The following is a 21,945-nucleotide window of genomic DNA, read 5'->3' as shown; positions in this document are numbered from 1 at the left end:
CGATTCGTCACACACTTCTCGGCTCGGCAGTTGATGACTTATCCTGCGTAAATTAGTTCAGCTTTCAGGTGCTCCGGTGGGCTGGAAAAGGTGGATACAGTCCTAGGAAAGAGTCTCCTAGGACTGTATCCACCTTTTCCAGCCCACCGGAGCACCTGAAAGCTGAACTAATTTATGCAGGAAAAGTCATCAACCGCCGAGCCGAGAAGTTCGTGACGAATCGAATTTACTGTAAGTTCGCTCATCTCTACGAATAATGCATGAATTAAATATAGATAGAACAAGAGGCAGTTCACTTATGCTGCATTAGCATTGACTAAAGCAGTCTTTTCTAACCCGGGGTGCCTCCAGCTGTTGCTAAACTACAACTCCCATCATGCTCGGACAGCCGAAGGCTGTCCGAGCATGCTGGGAGCTGTAGTTTTGCAACAGCTGGAGGCACCCCGGGTTGGAAAATACTGAACTAAAAGAAACAAGAGTAAAATAAGTCTTAATCGGTTCTGTGGATTCCCTATTTCGCGAGATACAGCCTACACCACAGCTGCAGCACTGTGACAATGTGCCGGTTTCCTGCTCCCCGTTATCTGGGCACATACAACAAGAATATTCACGACCGTGGAAGGTTATGTTGTTAAAACTGTGAACATGTGGGTTTTACTCAGTAAATAACGGTGGCCTTCTAAACCAGGGCCGAGATACAGGCTTATCACAACGTACCATGTGCACAGAGAGATAGACAAAGCCAAAAGTACAGGGTTCAGTCACGTCCGCTGGCATCTCGAGTAACTCACAGACACGGTGGAGGTTTTGACAATGATTATCTTTACACAATAGCAAGTGTCCCTTTCATCCAAGCAATGCTTCGGAGCCGCAGGCCTCGCCTCAGACGACGTATTTCCCCAATGTGATCGGCCAATGTATATGTCCCGGGAAGTATGGTGTTGCCAATGTGACAAGTCTCTGGCATGCCTGTGTCACACACACACAAAAAGGAATGCAAAACGTAGATATATCTTACACTATATAACAAGCAGTCCGGTATTTGTTTCAGCCATATTTCCTGCACCAAGAACTCGTCACACGTTGTCCTTTAACCCAATGCGATTATCTAGTCAGGCGGCATCTTTTAGGCCTTAAAAGCGACAATCGCTTTATTCTCAGTCACCGTAGGAACGGCCAGTGTGGCATTGCAGGACAATGAGGCACCGGCCTTTCCAGTGCTGACAAGGTGACGCGTCTACGCCAGAGTCCAGCCATCTCAGCTCTATGGTACAGTGAACTGCGGACATGTCCTGTGGTGGAGAGAGCAGCTACCCTGCTAGCTTGCTGGTAACTAGTGAAGATTTCCTCTGTGGAAGGTCCTGTGGCGTGGGGATGTGGTCACCAGTGACGAGGTTTTTATCCGGCCCGGCGCAGGGCAGCTGCTTGTTCTTCATCTTGGCCTTTGCCATGTTGTAGTCCCCCGAGTCAAAGTACTTTTGCTGCAAAGACAAAAAATATATATATATATGACAGAAGCTGGCGAGTGCTTCAATATAAGCAAAAGCAAACCTTGGAGGACCATCGGAGCCAAAGTGGAGATCTGCAAACAAGCGGACCCTCAGATGGCCATGCATAAGAACAGGGGCAAGTAACACTACATAGTGATCCTTATAAAAGGCAGGGGCAAGGGAAGGAGACCGCAAAACCAGCTGATCCCCCAAGGAGTTAGACCTGAAGGTGAAGTGTGTGACGAAACAAAACTAAGAGTGTACCTACCTGTTTGCAAAAACCTTTTATATAATGTAGATAGCATCATTATTAGAGATGAGCGAACTTACAGTAAATTCGATTCGTTCACGAACTTCTCCGCTCGGCAGTTGATGACTTTTCCTGCATAAATTAGTTCAGCTTTCCGGTGCTCCGGTGGGCTGGAAAAGGTGGATACAGTCCTAGGAAAGAGTCTCCTAGGACTGTATCCACCTTTTCCAGCCCATCGGAGCACCGGAAAGCTGAACTAATTTATGCAGGAAAAGTCATCAACTGCCGAGCGGAGAAGTTGGTGACGAATCGAATTTACTGTAAGTTCGCTCATCTCTAATCATTATATGTATATTTTTTATATACAATGGTTACAAAATTTGAATATTTTTGGGTGAAAAAAAATGCTGTTCCTGCAGCTATTGTCTGTGTCTCTGTGGAGGGAACAAAATATAGGAAGTGAAGACAGGAGAAGCAGGGCTCTGTACAGCATCCTGACTGTTTATCATCCTCATATGTGAGCCCATAGTATGTCACAGAGTAGAGATGAGCGAACTTACAGTAAATTTGATTTGTCACGAACTTCTCAGCTCGGCAGTTGATGACTTATCCTGCATAAATTAGTTCAGCTTTCCGGTGCTCCGATGGGCTAGAAAAGGTGGATACAGTCCTAGGAGACTCTTTCCTAGGAATTAATCCACCTTTTCCAGCCCACCGGAGCACCTGAAGGCTGAACTAATTTATGCAGGATAAGTCAACAACTGCCGAGCCGAGAAGTTCGTGACAAATCGAATTTACTGTAAGTTCGCTCATCTCTATCACAGAGCCTCAGTGCACAGAGCCCTGCCTGTCCCCTGTGGACACACTATTTTTTAACCAATGTATATTAAAAATATACAGTGGTCCCTCAAGTTACAATATTAATTGGTTCCAGGGCGACCATTGTATGTTGAAACCATTGTATGTTGAGACCAGAACTCTATGGAAACCTGGTAATTGGGTTTAAAAGGCACCAAAATGTCATCCAAAAATAGGAAAAAGTGAGAAGTAGTAAGATAACTAATATAGATAAAACAAATCCTTACATATAAAAGTAATAAAGATCTGCTGGGAGCTGTAATCACGGTCTATGTCAGTGTTTCCCAAGCAGGGAGCATCCAGCTGTTGCAAAACTACAACTCCCAGCATGCCCGGACAGCCAAAGGCTGGTACAGTATACAATGTCCTAAAAAAGTAAAATGGAGCCGCCCTCACCTGGTGTCCAAAGGAGCAGCTAACCCTGGCACAGGTTAAGAGCACAGAACATGTAATACCTCCCTGTACTGTAGGGGGCGCTACCAGATAGGAATTCAGTGCATACGCTTCAGTACTACAGGTAAAGTGTACAGAACATGTAATACCTCCTTGTACTGTAGGGGGCGCTACCAGACATCAGTCAGTGCATACACTTCAGTAACACAGGTAAAGTGTACAGAACATGTAATACCGCCCTATACTGTAGGGGGCGCTACCAGACACCAGTCAGTGCATACACTTCAGTAATACACGGGTTTTCCCGGTAAAATGCCCATTCTGATTGGTCAGATCTTTCAGCCATTAACAGGTATCACAGATCTGGACTGTCTGTACATTGTATGTTGAGTCTGGTTTCAATTTACAATGGTCCAGAAAAGACCATTGTATGTTGAAACTATTGTATGTTGAGGCCATTGTAAGTTGAGAGATCACTGTGTGTGTGTATATATATATATATATATATATATATATATATATATATATATATATATATATATATATATAGTTATTACCTACATTATATAAAAAGTTTTTGCAAGTGACATGTACACATAAAAGCAGTTTTGGGCTGTGTATCTAAAGCCTATCGATTATATAAAGACAACCAACATGTTGCGTTACATTTCCTCACCAGCAACCGATATACCCCCAGCAGTAATATTCCACCCACTTTTACAAACCCAATAAACCATATTCTTGTCCAAGTCAAACATGCGTTTCATAGGTCATGGAAAGGTTGAATCTGTACTGCTGGTCTTGTGACTTTTTCGGTTCTCACTGTATATAGTGGCTAAATGTGACCTGTTCCCAAAACACGAGATATAGTACCGTAGATCAGTGAAGATCAGTTCCTCCGCTATCTATAGGAGGGAGGACTAGGTGTATAATACAGGACAACATATCACGTCTTCTGATTAATGGTTAACCAGTGGATTACCAAGGCCAGTAAAGATAAGAGGTCTGCAGTGCGGAGCCATAACTCACCAGGGAGCCAATATATGGTGTATACACTGCTAAACCTCCGCATGGAGTAGAATACACAGGATTTCAGGAGCTGGGTGTTCAAAGCGTTCCAGCTCTACCAATAAAACAATGCTTGAGAACTGAAAGGGTTACTTAGTTTTGTAAACACACCATACAACCTTATACAAATCCTAAATTACATCCTGTATTATACAGTGATCCCTCAACTTACAATGGCCTCAACATACAATAGTTTCAACATACAATGTTTTTTTCTGGACCATTGTAACTTGAAACCAGACTCAACATACAATGTACAGACAGTCCAGATCTGTGAGACATGTCACAACTGGAGGAACTGACCAATCAGAATGGACATTTTACTGGTAAATCACATGTATTACTGAAGTGCATGCACTGACTGGTGTCTGGTAGCGCCCCCTACAGTACAGGGAGGAACTACAAGTTCTGTACTACTCCTTACCTGTGCCAGGGTTAGCTGCTCCTTTGGACACCAAGTATTGGCGGCTCCATTTGGGACCCTGTGTGTACTGTATAGGACCCTGAAGAAGCTCCTGTCCTCTACTTAAACCTTTGTTTCCCAACCAGGATGCCTCCAGCTGTTGCAAAACTACAACTCCCAGCATGCCCGGACAGCCGACGGCTGTCCGGGCATGCTGGGAGTTGTAGTTTTGCAACAGCTGGAGGCACCCTGGTTGGGAAACACTGTCATAGACAGTGATTTACAGCTCCCAGCAGATCTTTCTTACTTTTATATATAAGGATTTGCTTTATCTATATTAGTTATCTACTTATTTCTCTTTATTCCTCGTTTTTTCCTGTTTTTGGATGACATTTTGGGGCTTCAGAACCAATTACCAGGTTTCCATAGAGTTCTGGTCTCAACATACAATGGTTTCAACATACAATGGTCGTCCTGGAACCGATTAACATTGTAACTTGAGGGACCACTGTACTCCAGAGCTGCTAGAGGGCTCACTGTGTACATACATTACTTATCAGTTGCACTCACTATCCTGCTGGTGGTGTCACTATGTACATTACATTACTTATCCTATATACCAAGATCCATCCTGCGCTCACTATCCTGCTGGTGGCGTCACTATGTACATTACATTACTTATCCTATATACCAAGATCCATCCTGCGCTCACTATCCTGCTGGTGGCGTAACTATGTACATTACTTATCCTATATACCAAGATCCATCCTGCGCTCACTATCCTGCTGGTGGCGTCACTATGTACATTACTTATCCTATATACCAAGATCCATCCTGCGCTCACTATCCTGCTGGTGGCATCACTATGTACATTACTTATCCTATATACCAAGATCCATCCTGCGCTCACTATCCTGCTGGTGGCGTCACTATGTACATTACTTATCCTATATACCAAGATCCATCCTGCGCTCACTATCCTGCTGGTGGCGTCACTATGTACATTACTTATCCTATATACCAAGATCCATCCTGCGCTCACTATCCTGCTGGTGGCGTCACTATGTACATTACTTATCCTATATACCAAGATCCATCCTGCGCTCACTATCCTGCTGGTGGCGTCACTATGTACATACAGTTGTGGTCAATATTACTGGCACTTCTGTGTGTGGCATATCGGGCCCATAAAACCCATCATTCCAAATGTCTCCAGCTTTGCCTGAAGTTCTTCGGATGTTCTATGAGGTTTTAGGGTACATTCACATGGGCGGATTGCCTGCGGATTTTCCACTGCGTATCTGCTGCAGAAAATACGCAGCGGAGTTTGCTACCATTGACTTCAATGAGTCAGCAGAAAAGCCGCAATAGAGGCAGATTTTTATTTGGACCCATTGAAGTCAATGGTAGCAAAATCCGCTGAGGATTTTCCGCAGCAGATACGCAGCGGAAAATCCGCAGGTAATCCGCCCATGTGAACGTACCCTTAACCCCTTTAGGACCACGGGTTTTTCCACTTTGATTTTTCCTTCATCACCTTCTAAAAACCATAATGCTTTCAATTTTGCACCTACAGACCCATATGGAGGGCTTATTTTTTACGCCACCAATTGTACTTTGTAATGAAATCAATCATTTCACCGCAAAATTTACGGCGAACCCAGAAAAAAAAATATTTGTGGGGCAAAATAGGAAAAAAAATTAAAATGAAACTCCATTTTGTAATTTTTGGGGGCTTCCGATTCTACGGAGTGCATTTTTCGGTAAAAATGACCCCATATATTTATTCTGTAGATCCATACGGTTACGACGATACCCAATTTATAATAGGTTTTATTTATTCTACTACTTTAAAAAAAAAATATATATAACTACATGCACCAAAATTAGTATGTTTAAAATTGTCCTCTTCGGACCCCTATAACTTATTTTTCCATATATGGGGTGTAATGATGGCTCATTTTTTGCACCGATCTGAAGTTTTTATCGGTACCATGATTGTTCGAACCGGTCTTTTTGATCACTTTTTTAGGGTATACAAAGTGACCAAAAATATGCAATTTTGGACATTGGAATTTTTTTTGCGTGTACGCCATTGACTGTGCGGTTAAAATTAACCTTATATTTTTATAGTTCGGACATTTCTGCAGCAATACCACCTATGTTTATTTTTATTATGTTTATATATTTTTTTATACGCAATTTAGATGACTTTTAGGAGGAATCATTTGATTCCTCATACAGATCAATGTGGTTCCATAAAACCACATTGATCTGTGTGCTCTGCGCTCGATTGATAAAGCCTGGTCCTGCCAGGCATTATCATTCACAGCGCAGCAGCAGACACAGAAGGAGAGGTAAGCCCTATGACTACCTCATAAGTGAATCGCCCCCCACAAATTGCGCTGCGGGAGGATGATCCACCCCACTGGACCACCAGGGAGTGTTTACAGGGTTCTTTAGATGCCGCGATCTAAAGGGTTAATAGCCAGTCGTGGTGATCGCCGCATGTCAGCTATTAACGCCAGCCCCCAGCTACAAGAACCAGCTGGGGGCCGGCCGGCATGACGCAGGAGCCCCCGCAGTACCCCGCTAACAGCACAAGGACATGTATACACGTCCTTGGTCGTTAACCCCATTTTCATCCAAGTTTCAACTGGGTTCTCTCATCAATTTTCCTCTTTCAGTCACATGGTAGAAGGTTCTTTACTGTTCCAGGAGTAGCAATTCCTAATAACATTGTGAACTGCTGAAGCCGGATGTCAAGGTCTTTGGAGGTGATTGTGTGCCCTTCAGACTGCTTGTGAATGCGGATAGTAGTGCTCCTGGTTTGCTTAGACAGCCATCTTGTCATTGTCAACAAGAAACAGGAAATAAAACGTTTTTTAAGCATAAAAGCTGACATTTATAGGCTGAGGAAGTCATGTGATCACAGACAAACAGGGAGACTTATTTGTAATCACAGGTTTCAGGACATACTTTACATGGTGAACTTAATATTCAGTGCTGGAAAATATTGTTGACCACAAGTGTACATACATTACTCGTCTGTATGGCCCCCAAAGTTACATCCTGTAGCAGTTTTTCCCCCAACCAGGGTGCCTCCAGCTGTCCAGGCATGCTGGGAGTTGTAGTTTTGTAACAGTTGGAGGCACCCTGGTTGGGAAACATATACTCCAGAGTTGCACTTACTATTCTGCTCACTTTGCAAATACATTACTTATCTTGTACTGATCCCAAGTTACATCCTGTATTATACTCCAGAACTGTACTCACTATTCTGCTGGTGAGGTCACTGTGTACATACGTCACATTACTTATCCTGTACTGATCCTGAGTTATATCCTGCAATTATGCTCCAGAGCTGTACTCACTATTCTGCTGGTGAGGTCACTGTGTACATACATTACTTATCCTGTACTGATCCTGAGTTATATCCTGCAATTATGCTCCAGAGCTGTACTCACTATTCTGCTGGTGGGGTCACTGTGTACATACATTATATTACTTATCCTACACTGATCCTGAGTTATATCCTGCAATTATACCCCAGAGCTGTACTCACTATTCTGCTGGTGAGGTCACTGTGTACATACATTACATTACTTATCCGTTACTGATCCTGAGTTATATCCTGTATTATACTCCAGAGCTGTACTCACTATTCTGCTGGTGAGGTCACTGTGTACATACATTACATTACTTATCGTGTACTTATCCTGAGTTATATCCTGTATTGTCCTCCAGAGCTGCACTCACTATTCTGCTGGTGAAGTCTCTTTATACATACATTACATGTCTTATACAAGACAGCTGCAGCCTATATTATACATTAGTCATCCTTTACTTATGTTGTTAATGTCAAAATTGCATTTTCCAAGACGCAGTCTACCAGGCGAGCTCTGGAGACGATGATCAAACAGTGAACCCTGGAGGCGGCACATACCTGGAGGCGGCACATACCTGGAGGCGGCACACACCGGGAGGCGGCACATACCTGGAGGCGGCACATACCTGGAGGCGGCACATACTTTCTGGGCAATAATACAGGGAGTACCTCAGGACTAGTACAAGATTAAGTAATATATTTGCTTACTTTTTAAAACACAAAGTATAAAGAGGTGCTGAAAGTAAATGTTCTTTAGTCACAGGATTATTTGGAGGGGACATCAGTAATGTCAGGAAATATCAGTGGGTGAGGAGATAAAGCCTCGTCTGTATTGCTGGCACATCTCCGTTATTTCACGTGGAAGCACCACCAATTGTGATGTTACTCTTCAGCAGGCTTCGTATAGTCCACTTCAGAACTTACCCCTTTCTGAAGCCTCTTCATAAGAAAGTCAGAGCCTCCAGGTTTCTGCCCTAGATTGGGGTATTTGGCCTTCAGCTTCTGCTCTTCGGCCTTTTCAGGTGTTACGGCCTCCTTCTCCTGGGAGTCCTAAATATACCAAGAAGCACAACAGAAATAATAGAAATGTGGGTATTACATTCTATTACTAGATCTATGCAGATCAGGGTCCCAAGTCACAGGACCCCCAACTAGAGCCCCCAGCTGCCAATGAACATCTACACAGGTTAGGTCCATTTTACAATAACAGATAAAAAAACAAAACAGATGCAATAACTGGTGATAACGGATGATAACTGATGTAGGGATCGACCGATATTGTTTTTTAGGGCCGATACCGATAATCGGTGGAGGATAGGGCCGATAGCCGATAACTTATACCGATATTCCAGTATAAGTTATCGGCTATTTATCCCCCTGCGACACCACTGCAGATCATTGATTTAAAGCGAGTGCTTTAAATCAATGATCTGCAGTGGCTTTTGCGGTGCCATAGGCCGCTGCCGCCACCCGCTTCTCTCCCCCTGCCTGTCCGGGGGTCCTGAGACCTATCACGCCACTGCTCCCCCCGCCGCGGGGTGCCTCCAGCTGTTGCAAAACTACTACTCCCAGCATGCCCGGACAGCCGTTGGCTGTCCGGGCATGCTGGGAGTTGTAGTTTTGCAACAGCTGGAGGGCCTACTGTAGGTATAGTATATTATACAGACCCCTGTCCATCCCAGAACCTTGACTCGCCTTCCCAGTTGCTGCAGGGACCGTCCGGGGAGGGTGGTCCGGGCCATCCATCCATCCTTCCTGTAGTGTCCGGCGGCATTCCGGGTGGAGGGTGAACCGTTCCGGGCTTTCCTTCTCCGGGGGTCATCTTCTCCACTCCGGGCAGGCTCCGGCCTAGTAACACTGCATAGACGCCGCTGCGCAGTTACGCACCTGGCGTCATGGCGTAGCGGCGTCTATGCAGCGTACTAGGCCGGAGCCTGCCCGGAGTGGAGAAGAGGACCCCCGGAGAAGGACAGCCCGGACCGGTTCACCCTCCACCCGGAATGCCGCCGGACACTACAGGAAGGATGGCCCGGACCACCCCCATTACGGGTAAGTTTAATTTTTTTTATCGACTCGGAGGGTGGGGGAGGGGCCCGACCGGTATAGCGGTATGGGCAAAAATCCATACCGTGGGAGAAAAAAAACGGTATCCGGTTCATACCGGTATACAGCCCAGCACTACGGTGGGGGGTGCGACGCGGTGCGGTGGGTGGGGCAATATAGGCAAGGTAATTGCCGATACCGATAATGCCCAAAATCGTGATTATCGGCCGTTAATGTCGGCCATACCGATAATCGGTCGATCCCTAAACTGATGACCATCATTGTCATTTTTAATGGATTTTTTCTTTAAAAAAAACCTGATGTTGTTCATCTGTTATCATCCGTTATTACCAGTTACATCCGTTTTTTTTTATCAGGTTTTTAACCCTTTGTTGTAAAGCTGTACTGAGCATGCTCAGTACAAAAAACGATGTGAAATAAAAAAAGGTCAATAACGGATTTTTTTTTTTTGAACATCCGGTTCCCAGAGACTTCAATGTAAAATTTTAACGTACGTTTTTTCACCATTATTTTTGCCGGACCAAAAATTAGTGCACGCACAGTCTTTTGTGCCGGCAAAAATAACAGACATTAGTAAAAACAGACAAACCTGATGCAAAAGGATGGTCAAAAAATCCCCCCGCTGAGTTTAACGGCCGTCATTTTGATGGGGGCAACAGCAGGTCCATCGTTATAGTCAATGGGGTCCGTCGGGCGCTGCTTTTTTTCAGCAGGAGTAGCGGGAGAAAGAAGGCGCATGCTTTATATTTTCTCCCGCTATCTTCCCCCGCGGCCCCGAAGATCGTCACACTACTGTGTCATAATGGCAGTGTAAAAGAGGCCTTACATGGATTTCAAATTAGAAATAAATATTCATGCTTCCCTGGCAAATATTTTATTTAAAAAAAAAATTAAAAAAAAATAAAAAATTAAAAACCTATACTCACCCTTCCTGTCATTCCCATGCAGGCATTAAAGAGATACTCCAGTGGAAAATATTTTTTTGTTTTTAAATCAACTGGTGCCAGAAAGTTAAACAGATTTGTAAATCACTTCTATTAAAAAATCTTTATCCTTCTAGAACTTATTAGCAGCTGTATACGAAAGAGAAAATTCTTTTCTTTTTGAATTTCTTTTTTGTCTTGTTCACAGTGCTCTCTGCTGACACCTGATGCCCGTATCAGGAACTGTCCAGAGCAGGAGCCCATTGCAAACCTATGCTGCTCTGGACAGTTCCTGACACTGACAGAGGTGTCAGCAGAGAGCACAAAAAAAGAAATTCAAAAAGAAAAGAATTTCCTTTGTAGCACACAGCTGCTAATAAGTACTGGAAGGATAAAGATTTTATAATGGAAGTCATTTACAAATCTCTTTAACTCTCTGGCACCAGTTGATAAAAAATAAAGTTTTCCACCGGAGTACCCCTTTAAGTTCAGTGGTCACATGCAAGAGGACGTACACTCAACCACTACTACGGTAACATTACCACTTTTACTTTGTCCTTCACAATCATTTCTTCTACAAAGTATAAACCCTTTTAATCCCAGGACTCTACAGGGATTATCCAGGAATAGAAAAACTGAGCTGAAAGCTTTCAAAGACAGCACCACCCCTGTCCTTAGGTTAGGTGTGGTACTGCAGCTCAGTTCCATTGAAGTGAACGGAGGAGAGTTGTAATACCACACACAACCTGAGGACGGGGGGGTGGAGCTGTTTTTGGAAAATATCACCTCTATTTTTTCTATTCCCGGATAACCTACAGGCAAAATACAGCACGAGGCCTTGTTCACACACTGAAATGTAAAAAGATCTGCTTTAGGTATTAAAAAAACAAGAAGAAAAAAAAAACCTATATTATTTCTCACTGGATTTAATAGGAATACATCTATCCATTCACATGTAGTATAACACGATGGGCATAATTATAATGTACATAGAATTTTAAATTTTGGGGGGACATTTTCACCCACCATTTTGGCGATCTGCTCTTGCATATAGATTCCTCTATGGTGGCGTTTTCCAGCCAAAATGCCTCCAGCGATCGACCTATATCGATTTTTTTAGGGCCGATACCGATAATCTGTGGAGGTTAGGGTTGATAGCCGATAACTTATACCGATATTCCGGTATAACTTATTGGCTATTTATCCCCCCGCGACGCCGCTGCAGATCATAGATTTAAAGCGGGCGCTTTAAATCAATGAACTGCAGCGGCTTTTGCGGTGCCATAGACCGCCGCCGCCGCCCGCTTCTCTCTCCCTGCCTGTCCGGGGTCCTCCTGAGTCCTATCACCGCAACCGCCCCAACCCCATTGCCTCCCCCATCCCCGGTTTTATAATTACCTGTTCCCGGGGTCCACTTTACATCTGGCTCCTGCTGCGTCCTCCTGAGCTGTCACTGTGCGCACTGATGGTGACGTCACTCGTCATTGCGCACAGCGTAACGCAGGACGCAGCAGGAGCCAGAAGTAGCGTGGACCCCGGGAACAGGTAATTATAAAACCGGGGATGGGGGAGGCAATAGGGCCGGGGCGATTGGGGCTGCGATGCGGTGCGGTGGGGGGCGGTGCATTATCGGATTATCGGCAAGGTTATTGCCGATACCGATAACACCCCAAATCGTAAATATCGGCCAAATCGATAATCGGTCGATCCTTAGTTACTTGGCTGTTCATGCTCCACCCTCTTAGGCAGTGTTTCCCAACCAGGGTGCCTCCAGCTGTTGCAAAACTACAACCCCCAGCATGCCCGGACAGCCTGCGGCTGTCCGGGCATGCTGGGAGTTGTAGTTTTGCAACAGCTGGAGGCACCCTGGTTGGGAAACACTGTTCTACAGCACCGAATAGAGCAGATCATCTATGGCGATTCCCAATAGAACGTTTATCCTTCTGTGCACGAAAGTCTCAGTCTTATCTGACCCCATCAGATGGACGAGACGCCTGCACACAGCCCACAGGGCCATTACTCTGCAGGGGACTAAAGTAAAAAAGCAGCCCAAGCACCCAGCCCTGCAGAGGATTCCAGGGACGCATGTACTTATTCATAAGAAGAGGCCTTATCTTCTCGCATGTGCAACACAGGTAGATTAGTGGGGGCTAGAGATGAGCGAACTTACAGTAAATTTGATTAGTCACAAACTTCTCGGCTCGGCAGTTGATGACTTTTCCTGCATGAATTAGTTCAGCTTTCCAGTGCTCCGGTGGACTGGAAAAGGTGGATACAGTCCTAGGAAAGAGTCTCCAGCCCACGGGAGCATCTGAAAGCTGATAACCGCCGAGTCGGGAAGTTTGTGACGAATCGAATTTACTGTAAGTTCGCTCATCTCTAGTTGGGGCCATTGCATTGTGTTTAGTACAGATAAGTACTTCTTAACCCCTTAAGGACTCAGCCCATTTTGGCCTTAAGGACTCAGACAATTTAATTTTTACGTTTTCATTATTTCCTCCTCGCCTTCTAAAAATCATAACTCTTTTATATTTTCATCCACAGACTAGTATGAGGGCTTGTTTTTTGCGCGACCAGTTGTCCTTTGTAATGACATCACTCATTATATCATAAAATGTATGGCGCAACCAAAAAACACTATTTTTGTGGGGAAATTAAAACGAAAAACGCAATTTTGCTAATTTTGGAAGGTTTTGTTTTCACGCCGTACAATTTATGGTAAAAGTGACGTGTGTTCTTTATTCTGAGGGTCAATATGATTAAAATGATACCCATTATTATATACTTTTATATTATTGTTGTGCTTAAAAAAAATCACAAACTTTTTAACCAAATTAGTACGTTTATAATCCCTTTATTTTGATGACCTATAACTTTTTTATTTTTCCGTATAAGCAGCGGTATGGGGGCTCATTTTTTGCGCCATGATCTGTACTTTTTTTTGATACCACATTTGCATATAAAAAACTTTTAATATATTTTTTATAATTTTTTTTTTATAAAATGTATTAAAAAAGTAGGAATTTTGGACTTTTTTTTATTTTTTTTCGTTCACGCCGTTCACCGTACGGGATCATTAACATTTTATTTTAATAGTTCGGACATTTATGCACGCGGCGATACCAAATATGTCTATAAAAAATGTTTTTTATGCTTTTTGGGGGTAAAATAGGAAAAAACGGACGTTTTACTTTTTTATTGGGGGAGGGGATTTTTCACTTTTTTTTTACTTTGACTTTTACATTTTTTTTTACACATGATTGCTAATACTGATCTGTTCTATGTATAGGACATAGAACAGATCAGTATTATCGGTCATCTCCTGCTCTGGTCTGCTCGATCACAGACCAGAGCAGGAGACGCCGGGAGCCGCACGGAGGAAGGAGAGGGGACCTCCGTGCGGCGTTATGAATGATCGGATCCCCGCAGCAGCGCTGCGGGCGATCCGATCGTTCATTTAAATCGCGAACTGCCGCAGATGCCGGGATCTGTATTGATCCCGGCACCTGAGGGGTTAATGGCGGACGCCCGCGAGATCGCGGGCGTCGGCCATTGCCGGCGGGTCCCTGGCTGCTATCAGCAGCCGGGATCAGCCGCGCATGACACGGGCATCGCTCCGATGCCCGCGGTTATGCTTAGGACGTAAATGTAAGTCCTGGTGCGTTAAGTACCACCTCACCAGGACGCACATTTACGTCCTGCGTCCTTAAGGGGTTAAAGGGGTACTCCGTCAGGGAAAAAACTTTTTTTTTTTTTTTTTTAATGAACTGGTGCCAGAAAGTTAAACAGATTTGTAAATTGCTTCTATTAAAAAAAAAAAAAAATCTTAATCCTTCCAGTACTTATCAGCTGCTGTATACTACAGAGAAAATCATCTTCTGTTTGGACAAGACAAAAAAAAATTCACAGTGCTCTCTGCTGACACCTCTGTCCATGTCAGGAAGTGTCCAGAGCAGCATAGGTTTCCTATAGGGATTTTCTCCTGCTCTGGACAATTCCTGACATGAACAGAGGTGTCAGCAGAGAGCACTGTGGACAAGACAAAAAAGAAATTCTAAAAGAAAAGACTTTTACTCTGTAGTATACAGCAGCTGATAAGTACTGGAGGGATTAAGAATTTTTAATAGAGGTCATTTACAAATCTGTTTAATTTTCTCAAGCCAGTTGTCCTAAAAAGACCTAAAAATACAGAGTACCCCTTTAATTGCGTATTAACCAAACTCCAGGGCCGTAGGCCGGGGTAAATCGCCCTTATTAGAATACCCCTAAAATATAACTTTTAATAAGTACTCAATTAAGACCTAAAATATTAAAATAGATGCCAGATGGGTAATGTATTAGTGATGTATAACAGGTCATAAAACCCTCACGTTCCAATGTTTGAGGTACTGCGGATACCCTACAACTAGAGATGAGCAAATTTACAGTAAATTCAATTCGTCATGAACTTCTCGGCTCGGCAGTTGATGACTTTTCCTGCATAAATTAGTTCAGCTTTCCGGTGGGCTGGAAAAGGTGGATACAGTCCTAGGAAAGAGTCTCCTAGGACTGTATCCACCTTTTCCAGCCCACGGGAGCACCTGAAAGCTGAACTCATTTATGCAGGATAAGTCATCAACTGCCGAGCCGAGAAGTTCGTGACGAATCGAATTTACTGTAAGTTCGCTCATCTCTACCAGTGAACAGCAGCTAAAACGTTATTTAACCCCTTAACAAATAAAGAAAATGTACCTCGTGGGTGGCTGTCTATCCCTGAACCAGGACATACATTTAGTCCAGTGCATGCGTAGATCTATGGCAGGAGCGGGGCACAACCCCTAAGATGTCAGCTGTGGCATCAAAGATCTTCGAATGGCTGCCAACTATGTATCCCCAAGCTTGGGAGTATATACCCCATGGGCATTTACCCTGCTATTAAAGTGCCAGGGACAGCATTAATATGTGATATATACAGTGGTCCCTCAACATACCATGGTAATCCGTTCCAAATGGACCATCGTTTGTTGAAACCATTGTATGTTGAGGGATCCGTGCAATGTAAAGTATAGGACAGTGGTCTACAACCTGCGGACCTCCAGATGTTGCAAAACTACAACACCCAGCATGCCCGGACAGCCGTTGGCTGTCCGGGCATGCTGGGTGTTGTAGTTTTGCAACATCTGGAGGTCCGCAGGTTGAAGACCACTGGTATAGGAAGTTGAACTCACCTGTCCCCGCCGCTCCGGACCGTCACCGCTGCACGGGATGTCGCCCTCCATCGCTGTCGCCGCGTCCCCGACGCTCCGGCAAGGCCTCTGCTTCCCCGGCATCCTCGCTCTCCATCGCCGCCATCACGTCGCTACGCACGCCGCTCCTATTGGATGACGGGATGGCGTGCGCAGCGACGTGATGACGACGATGGAGAGCGCCGACGATGCAGGGGATCCCGAAGAGGACGCGCCGGAGCCCCGAGGACAGGTAAGTGACATCACCGGAGCACACAGGGCACCGTAAACGGCTATCCGGTGTCAGCTGAAGCAGTCAGCGCTGCCGGATAGCTGCTTATGCGATGGCCCCGACATATAAAAGCATTGTATGTTGATGCTGCCTCTGAGAGGCCATCGTATGTTGAAATTATCGTATGTCGGGGCCATCGTAGGTCGGGGGGGGGGGGGGGGGGGGGGGGGGTTACTGTATTGTAGACTCCCTCCCCTCATGCCAGGTGCACAAACTACAGGGCAGGCTAAGAGGCTGCTGGCATTAAAGGAGATATCCAGTCCTGAAAAACGTATCCCCTATCCTAAGATAGGGGATAAGTTTCAGATAGTGGGGAGGGGGGGGGGGGGGTTCAACCGCAGGGACCCCTTGCAATCTCCCATACGGGGCCCCGGCAGCCCGCGAGAAGGGGGAACGTTGACCACTGCACAAAGCGGCGGCTGACACACCCCCTCAATACAACTCTATGGCAGAGGCGGAGGGGGCTGCCTTCAGCAATCTTCGCCTCTCCCCCCCTCTGTGTATTTTGGGGGGAGTGTCGGCCGCCACTTCGTGTGGTGATTGACACACGCTATTGGTCCGGAGAGCCCCGTACAAGAGATCACGGGGGGTCCCAGCAGTCGGATCCCCTGCGATCTAGGGGATATGTTTTTTTTTAGGTCTGGACTACTCCTTTAATCTACCATACTAAGGTGAGGGCGTCATCCAATATACTCCACAAACCATTCTACGCCATGGCATGACAGGCAACAAAAGCTGCTGCTAGATAAAACTAAGGCCTATGGGGAACATTTATCAAAACCCGTCAGGAGGAAAAGTTGCTGAGTTGCCCATAGCAACCAATCAGATCGCTGCTTTCCTTTTTGACAAGGCCTCTGCAAAATGAAAGAAGTGACTTTTCCTCTGGACGGGTTTTGATAAGTCTCCCCCTATATGGTTTTATTTCTCCCTTCATGCTCCCTGTCCCATCCAGTGTTTGCCTCCAGCTGCCAGTGGGATCAGACTCCCACCAACCCCCACATAAATAAAAAATAAAGTGCCATGGCCTTCAGTACATAAGGATTAGAGATGAGCGAACTTACAGTAAATTCGATTCGTCACGAACTTCTCGGCTCGGCAGTTGATGACTTTATCCTGCATAAATTAGTTCAGCTTTCCGGTGGGCTGGAAAAGGTGGATACAGTCCTAGGAAAGAGTCTCCTAGGACTGTATCCACCTTTTCCAGCCCACGGGAGCACCGGAAAGCTGAACTAATTTATGCAGGAAAAGACATCAACTGCCGAGCCGAGAAGTTCGTGACGAATCGAATTTACTGTAAGTTCGCTCATCTCTAATAAGGATGAAAGGCCGTGGTGCCAGGTACTAGTGCTGGCCGGCTTCTTACATGACAGTGGGCTCAGCCTATCACCTGTCGGGGCGGGACATCGCTGCGGCCGGTGATAGGCTGACGGCTCTCCGACGTTCCCGTCCCCAGCGTAAAGCCAACGTAGGCAAGTTAAAGTTTATTTTCTTTATCTTTTGCAGCCCGGGCATAGGGATACAACGTACAGCAGTGGTCTCAAACCTGCGAACCTCCAGCTGTTGCAAAACTACAACTCCCAGCATGCCCGGACAGCCGTTGGCTGTCCGGGCATGCTGGGAGTTGTAGTTTTGCAACATCTGAAGGTCTGCAGGTTGGAGACTAGAGATGAGCGAACTTACAGTAAATTCAATTCGTCACAAACTTCTCGGCTCGGCAGTTGATGCCTTATCCTGCATAAATTAGTTCAGCCTTCAGGTGCTCCCGTGGGCTGGAAAAGGTGGATACAGTCCTAGGAGAATCTTTCCTAGGACTGTATCCACCTTTTCCAGCCCACCGGAGCACCGGAAAGATGAACTAATTTATGCAGGATAAGTCATCAACTGCCGAGCCGAGAAGTTCGTGACGAATCGAATTTACTGTAAGTTCGCTCATCTCTATTGGAGACCACTGGCGTACAGTATAGAGTTCAAGCGCCGGTGGCCCGCAACAAAGAGAAGGAGGAGGGCAGTGCGGGTGACACATTTGAGTAGTACCCCGCTGGGCTGATAATTAATTGGGGGGGGGGGGTAACCGTTCTATACCGTGGAACCGCCATAAGTTACAAAAATACTGTGATACACATTTTTGGTCACACCGCCCAGCTCTACTTATCAGCTGCTGTATGCTCCAGAGAAAGTTGTGTAGTTCTTTCCAGTTAGTCCGCAGTGCTCTCTGCTGACGCCTCTGTCCATGTCAGGAACTGTCCAGAGCAGGAGAGGTTTGCTATGGGGATTTGCTCCGACTCTGGACAGTTCCTTACATGGACAGAGGTGTCAGCAGAGAGCAATGTGGTCAGACTGGAAAGAACTACACAACTTCCTCTGGAGCACACAGCAGCTGATAAGTACTGGAAGGATTAAGATTTTTTTTTTTTTAAATAGAAGTAATTTACATATCTGTATAACTTTCTGGCACCAGTTCATTTAAAAAATAAATAGTTTTCCACCGGAGTACCCCTTTAAAGGAGATCTCCAGTCTTGAAAAACGTATCCCCTATCCTAACCAACCGCTGGGACTCCCCGCAATCTCCGTGTGAAGGGGGCGTGTCGACCACGGCACGAAGCGGTGGTTGACACCCCCCCTCAAAACAACTCTATGGCAAAGCCGGAGCGCTGCCTTAGGCAATCTCCGGCTCTGCCATAGCATTGTATAGAGGGGGAGTGTCTGCTGCCGCTTCGTGCCGCGGTCGGTACACGCTCTCTGGCCAGCGAGCCGGGGCCCTGTACAGGAGATCGCAGGGGGGGTCCGACCGCTGGGGCTGGGATCTGAAACTTACCCCCTAGCCTAAGTTTTGCAAGACTGGAGATCTCCCTTAAAGGGGTACTCCGCCCCTAGACATCTTATCCCCTATACAAAGGATAAGATGTCAGATCGCCAGGGTCCCGCTGCTGGGGACCCCCGGGATCTACCATGCAGCACCCACCTTTAGCGGATTCCGGAACCGCTGGAGGTCCACGAGGACGGACCACAGCTCAATGCAAGCCTATAGGAGGGGGCGGAGCGCGACATCACATGGGGGCGGAGCCATGACGTCACTATGCTCCGTCCCCATGATTGATAGTAATCAGACCCGGAGCGAACACGATCCGGGGACTGATTCTAACGAGGTGCGGCGTGGAAGATCACGGGGGTCCCCAGCGGCGGGACCCCCACGATCAGGCATCTTATCCCCTATCCTTTGGATAGGGGATAAGATGTCTTAGCGCCGGAGTACCCCTTTAAGTCTGTTCTGAGCTACAGGCCCTAATTATGAAGCTGCACTACCGAGAGCTGCACCACAGCCACTACCAAAGCAAGGCAGGACCTACATACTGTTGTATTGTAATTTGTCTACACACACGGTCTCCGTGACAACGCCGCACCTGGCTGGAGAACCTGACGAGGCCTTGTTGTCCGCTGAAGGTCTCAGTGGTGCAGCCTCAGGCTTCCGGCCTGTAAGTCCAAGTGATCAGATCTCAATCTAGGAGGGAGATATTAAGATATGGTTTTTCATATGGGGAAGTATATTCTACAGCAGCGTTTTCTCTAAAGCTGCCGCAAAACTACAACTCCCAGCATGCCCGGACAGCCAACGGCTGTCCGGGCATGCTGGGAGTTGTAGTTTTGGAACAGCTGGAGGACCACAGTTTTGAGACCACTAGCTGTGTATTACATGGTGGTTAGTCAGCCCCAATCCCACATATATTACTCTTATTGGGGGGCATACATAGGAGATAGTTGGGGGCATGCACCCTGGTACCCACATGGCAGCAGACAGGTCTCCTGAGGTGACAGCCCGCACCCATGATGCACTGACAGCTCCCACATAGCTCTGGCCTGATGCCCTTTCCATCACCTGTCCTCTGGGGGGCGCCATACCGCCCCCTACACCCCATCTCTATAGCCTGGCACCATTGCCTCCGTTACCGATACCCTGAAGAGCGGCCTGACCTGCTTCTCCTCGCCGGTCTCCTCGAATTGCACGTCCCCTTCGTACTTCTCCGACATGATAGCAGCGAACGAGAACGGCGACTTTCCCACGGTGCGCCCCTGTCCGTCCGACTTCACCGCTCCAAAATGGCGACTACCGCGCCTGACGTCACAGCCCTGGGTCAAGGGGGGGGGAGCGCCCCCCTCCTCTGTCCCCCTATCCTAGGAGAAAGATGAAGGAGCCAATCGGAGGGCGCGCTGACGTCATGGTCGACCAATAGCGAACGGGGACGGAAGCAAGCTCGACCAATGAGAAGAGGCGGCGGGATGTGGAGGCGGGATAGGGAATGAGGGCAGCCAATCAGAAATAGGTCGTGACTGGATTCTGTTGCCATGGGAGAGATGCATCAGCAGTGCTGTCAGTGGACCCGGAGCCGTCACTGTGTAAGGTCGTGTTTATGTATATATATATATATATATATATATATATATATATATATATATATATATAAAACAAAATTTGATGAATTTTGTGCAAATATAGAAAGGCCCCCCTCGCTCTACCGTACACTCAGAGCTCAAGTCCTGCAGAAACGCATGGGAACGGAGTTACTGCACTTTTTCCACAGCAGGTACATTGTTCCCATTAGCAGGACCAACAATTGAGTGAAAATCTTGGGTGAGTTCCCACACTTTTTTTCTCCAGGACTTAACCCCTTCGTGCACTCCATCTCTACCTCACTCGGTACACTGCTCACATAGCTAGAAGTGCCGGAGCAACAGTGTGCGCCGAACGAAACTCTGCGCAATAGTAAAGTCATAAATCTTTATAAAGTACACAGAGAGGGAGATTCTCGAAGAATTTTGCGCCAAAAAAAATCAATTTTGGCGCAAAAAAGTATCGACCACATTTTCAAAGAGCTTTGTGCCGCGTTTTACGCTGTTCACGTCAGTTTTGTAAAAGTGGGCGTGTCCACGTATATATCGTCTGATTTACATGATATTTTCGAAGGGGTGAGAGTCCAGTTTACATCCAAAAATTCACACCAGCTTTTTGATAGTGTAGAAATCACAGAAATGGTTGTAATTTTATTGTTTTTGTTTTCTTCTCAGATTCGTCGGATTGCGATGATGAACAGCGTTATTTAAAAAAAAAATCTCATTAAAAAGGTTAACGGGGGCTGTGGGGGAGTGTTTTTTTTATTTTTTTAAATAAAACATTTTTTTCAATGCGTTGTATTTTTTATAATTGAATTTTCAGGCTTAGTAGTGGAAGCCATCTTGTAGACAGAATCCATTACTAAGCCGGGACTTAGCGTTAGCCCCGAAATCAGCCAGCGCTAACCCCCAATTATTACCCCTGTACCAAGTACCACAGGGATGCCAGGAAGAGCCGGTACCAACAGGCCCGGAGCGTCAAATATGGCGCTCCTGGGCCTAGGTGGTAACAGGCTGGCGTTATTTAGGCTGGGGAGGGCCAGTAACAATGGTCCTCGCCCACCCTGCTACTTGGTTGGTATCTGGCTGAGAATGAAAAAATGGGGTAACCACACACTTTTTTTTATTTATTTAAAATAAAAAAAACGCATAGGGTTTCCCGTATTTTCATTCTCAGCCAGATACCAACCAAGCAGCAGCAGCCTGATGTTACAAGGGTGGGTGA

The 21,945-nt window shown here is 46.0% G+C and overlaps 1 protein-coding gene across 1 annotated transcript; it reads right to left on the bottom strand.

Moving 5' to 3' along the window:
* Positions 1 to 413: 413 nt before the first annotated feature.
* Positions 414 to 20,363, bottom strand: ENSA (endosulfine alpha). The gene is made up of 3 exons (XM_056545582.1): positions 20,304 to 20,363; positions 8,775 to 8,900; positions 414 to 1,481 (listed from the first exon to the last, which is right to left on the bottom strand). Exons 1-3 carry the CDS (start codon positions 20,358 to 20,360, stop codon positions 1,311 to 1,313), a joined length of 354 nt encoding a protein of 117 aa, XP_056401557.1. The 5' UTR covers positions 20,361 to 20,363; the 3' UTR covers positions 414 to 1,310.
* Positions 20,364 to 21,945: the final 1,582 nt, after the last annotated feature.

Source organism: Hyla sarda, chromosome 11, assembly GCF_029499605.1.
Source record: "Hyla sarda isolate aHylSar1 chromosome 11, aHylSar1.hap1, whole genome shotgun sequence".
Taxonomy (NCBI): Eukaryota; Metazoa; Chordata; class Amphibia; order Anura; family Hylidae; genus Hyla; species Hyla sarda.
The sequence above is the reverse complement of the archived record's forward strand: the minus strand, read 5'-3'. Positions and strand labels throughout refer to the sequence as shown.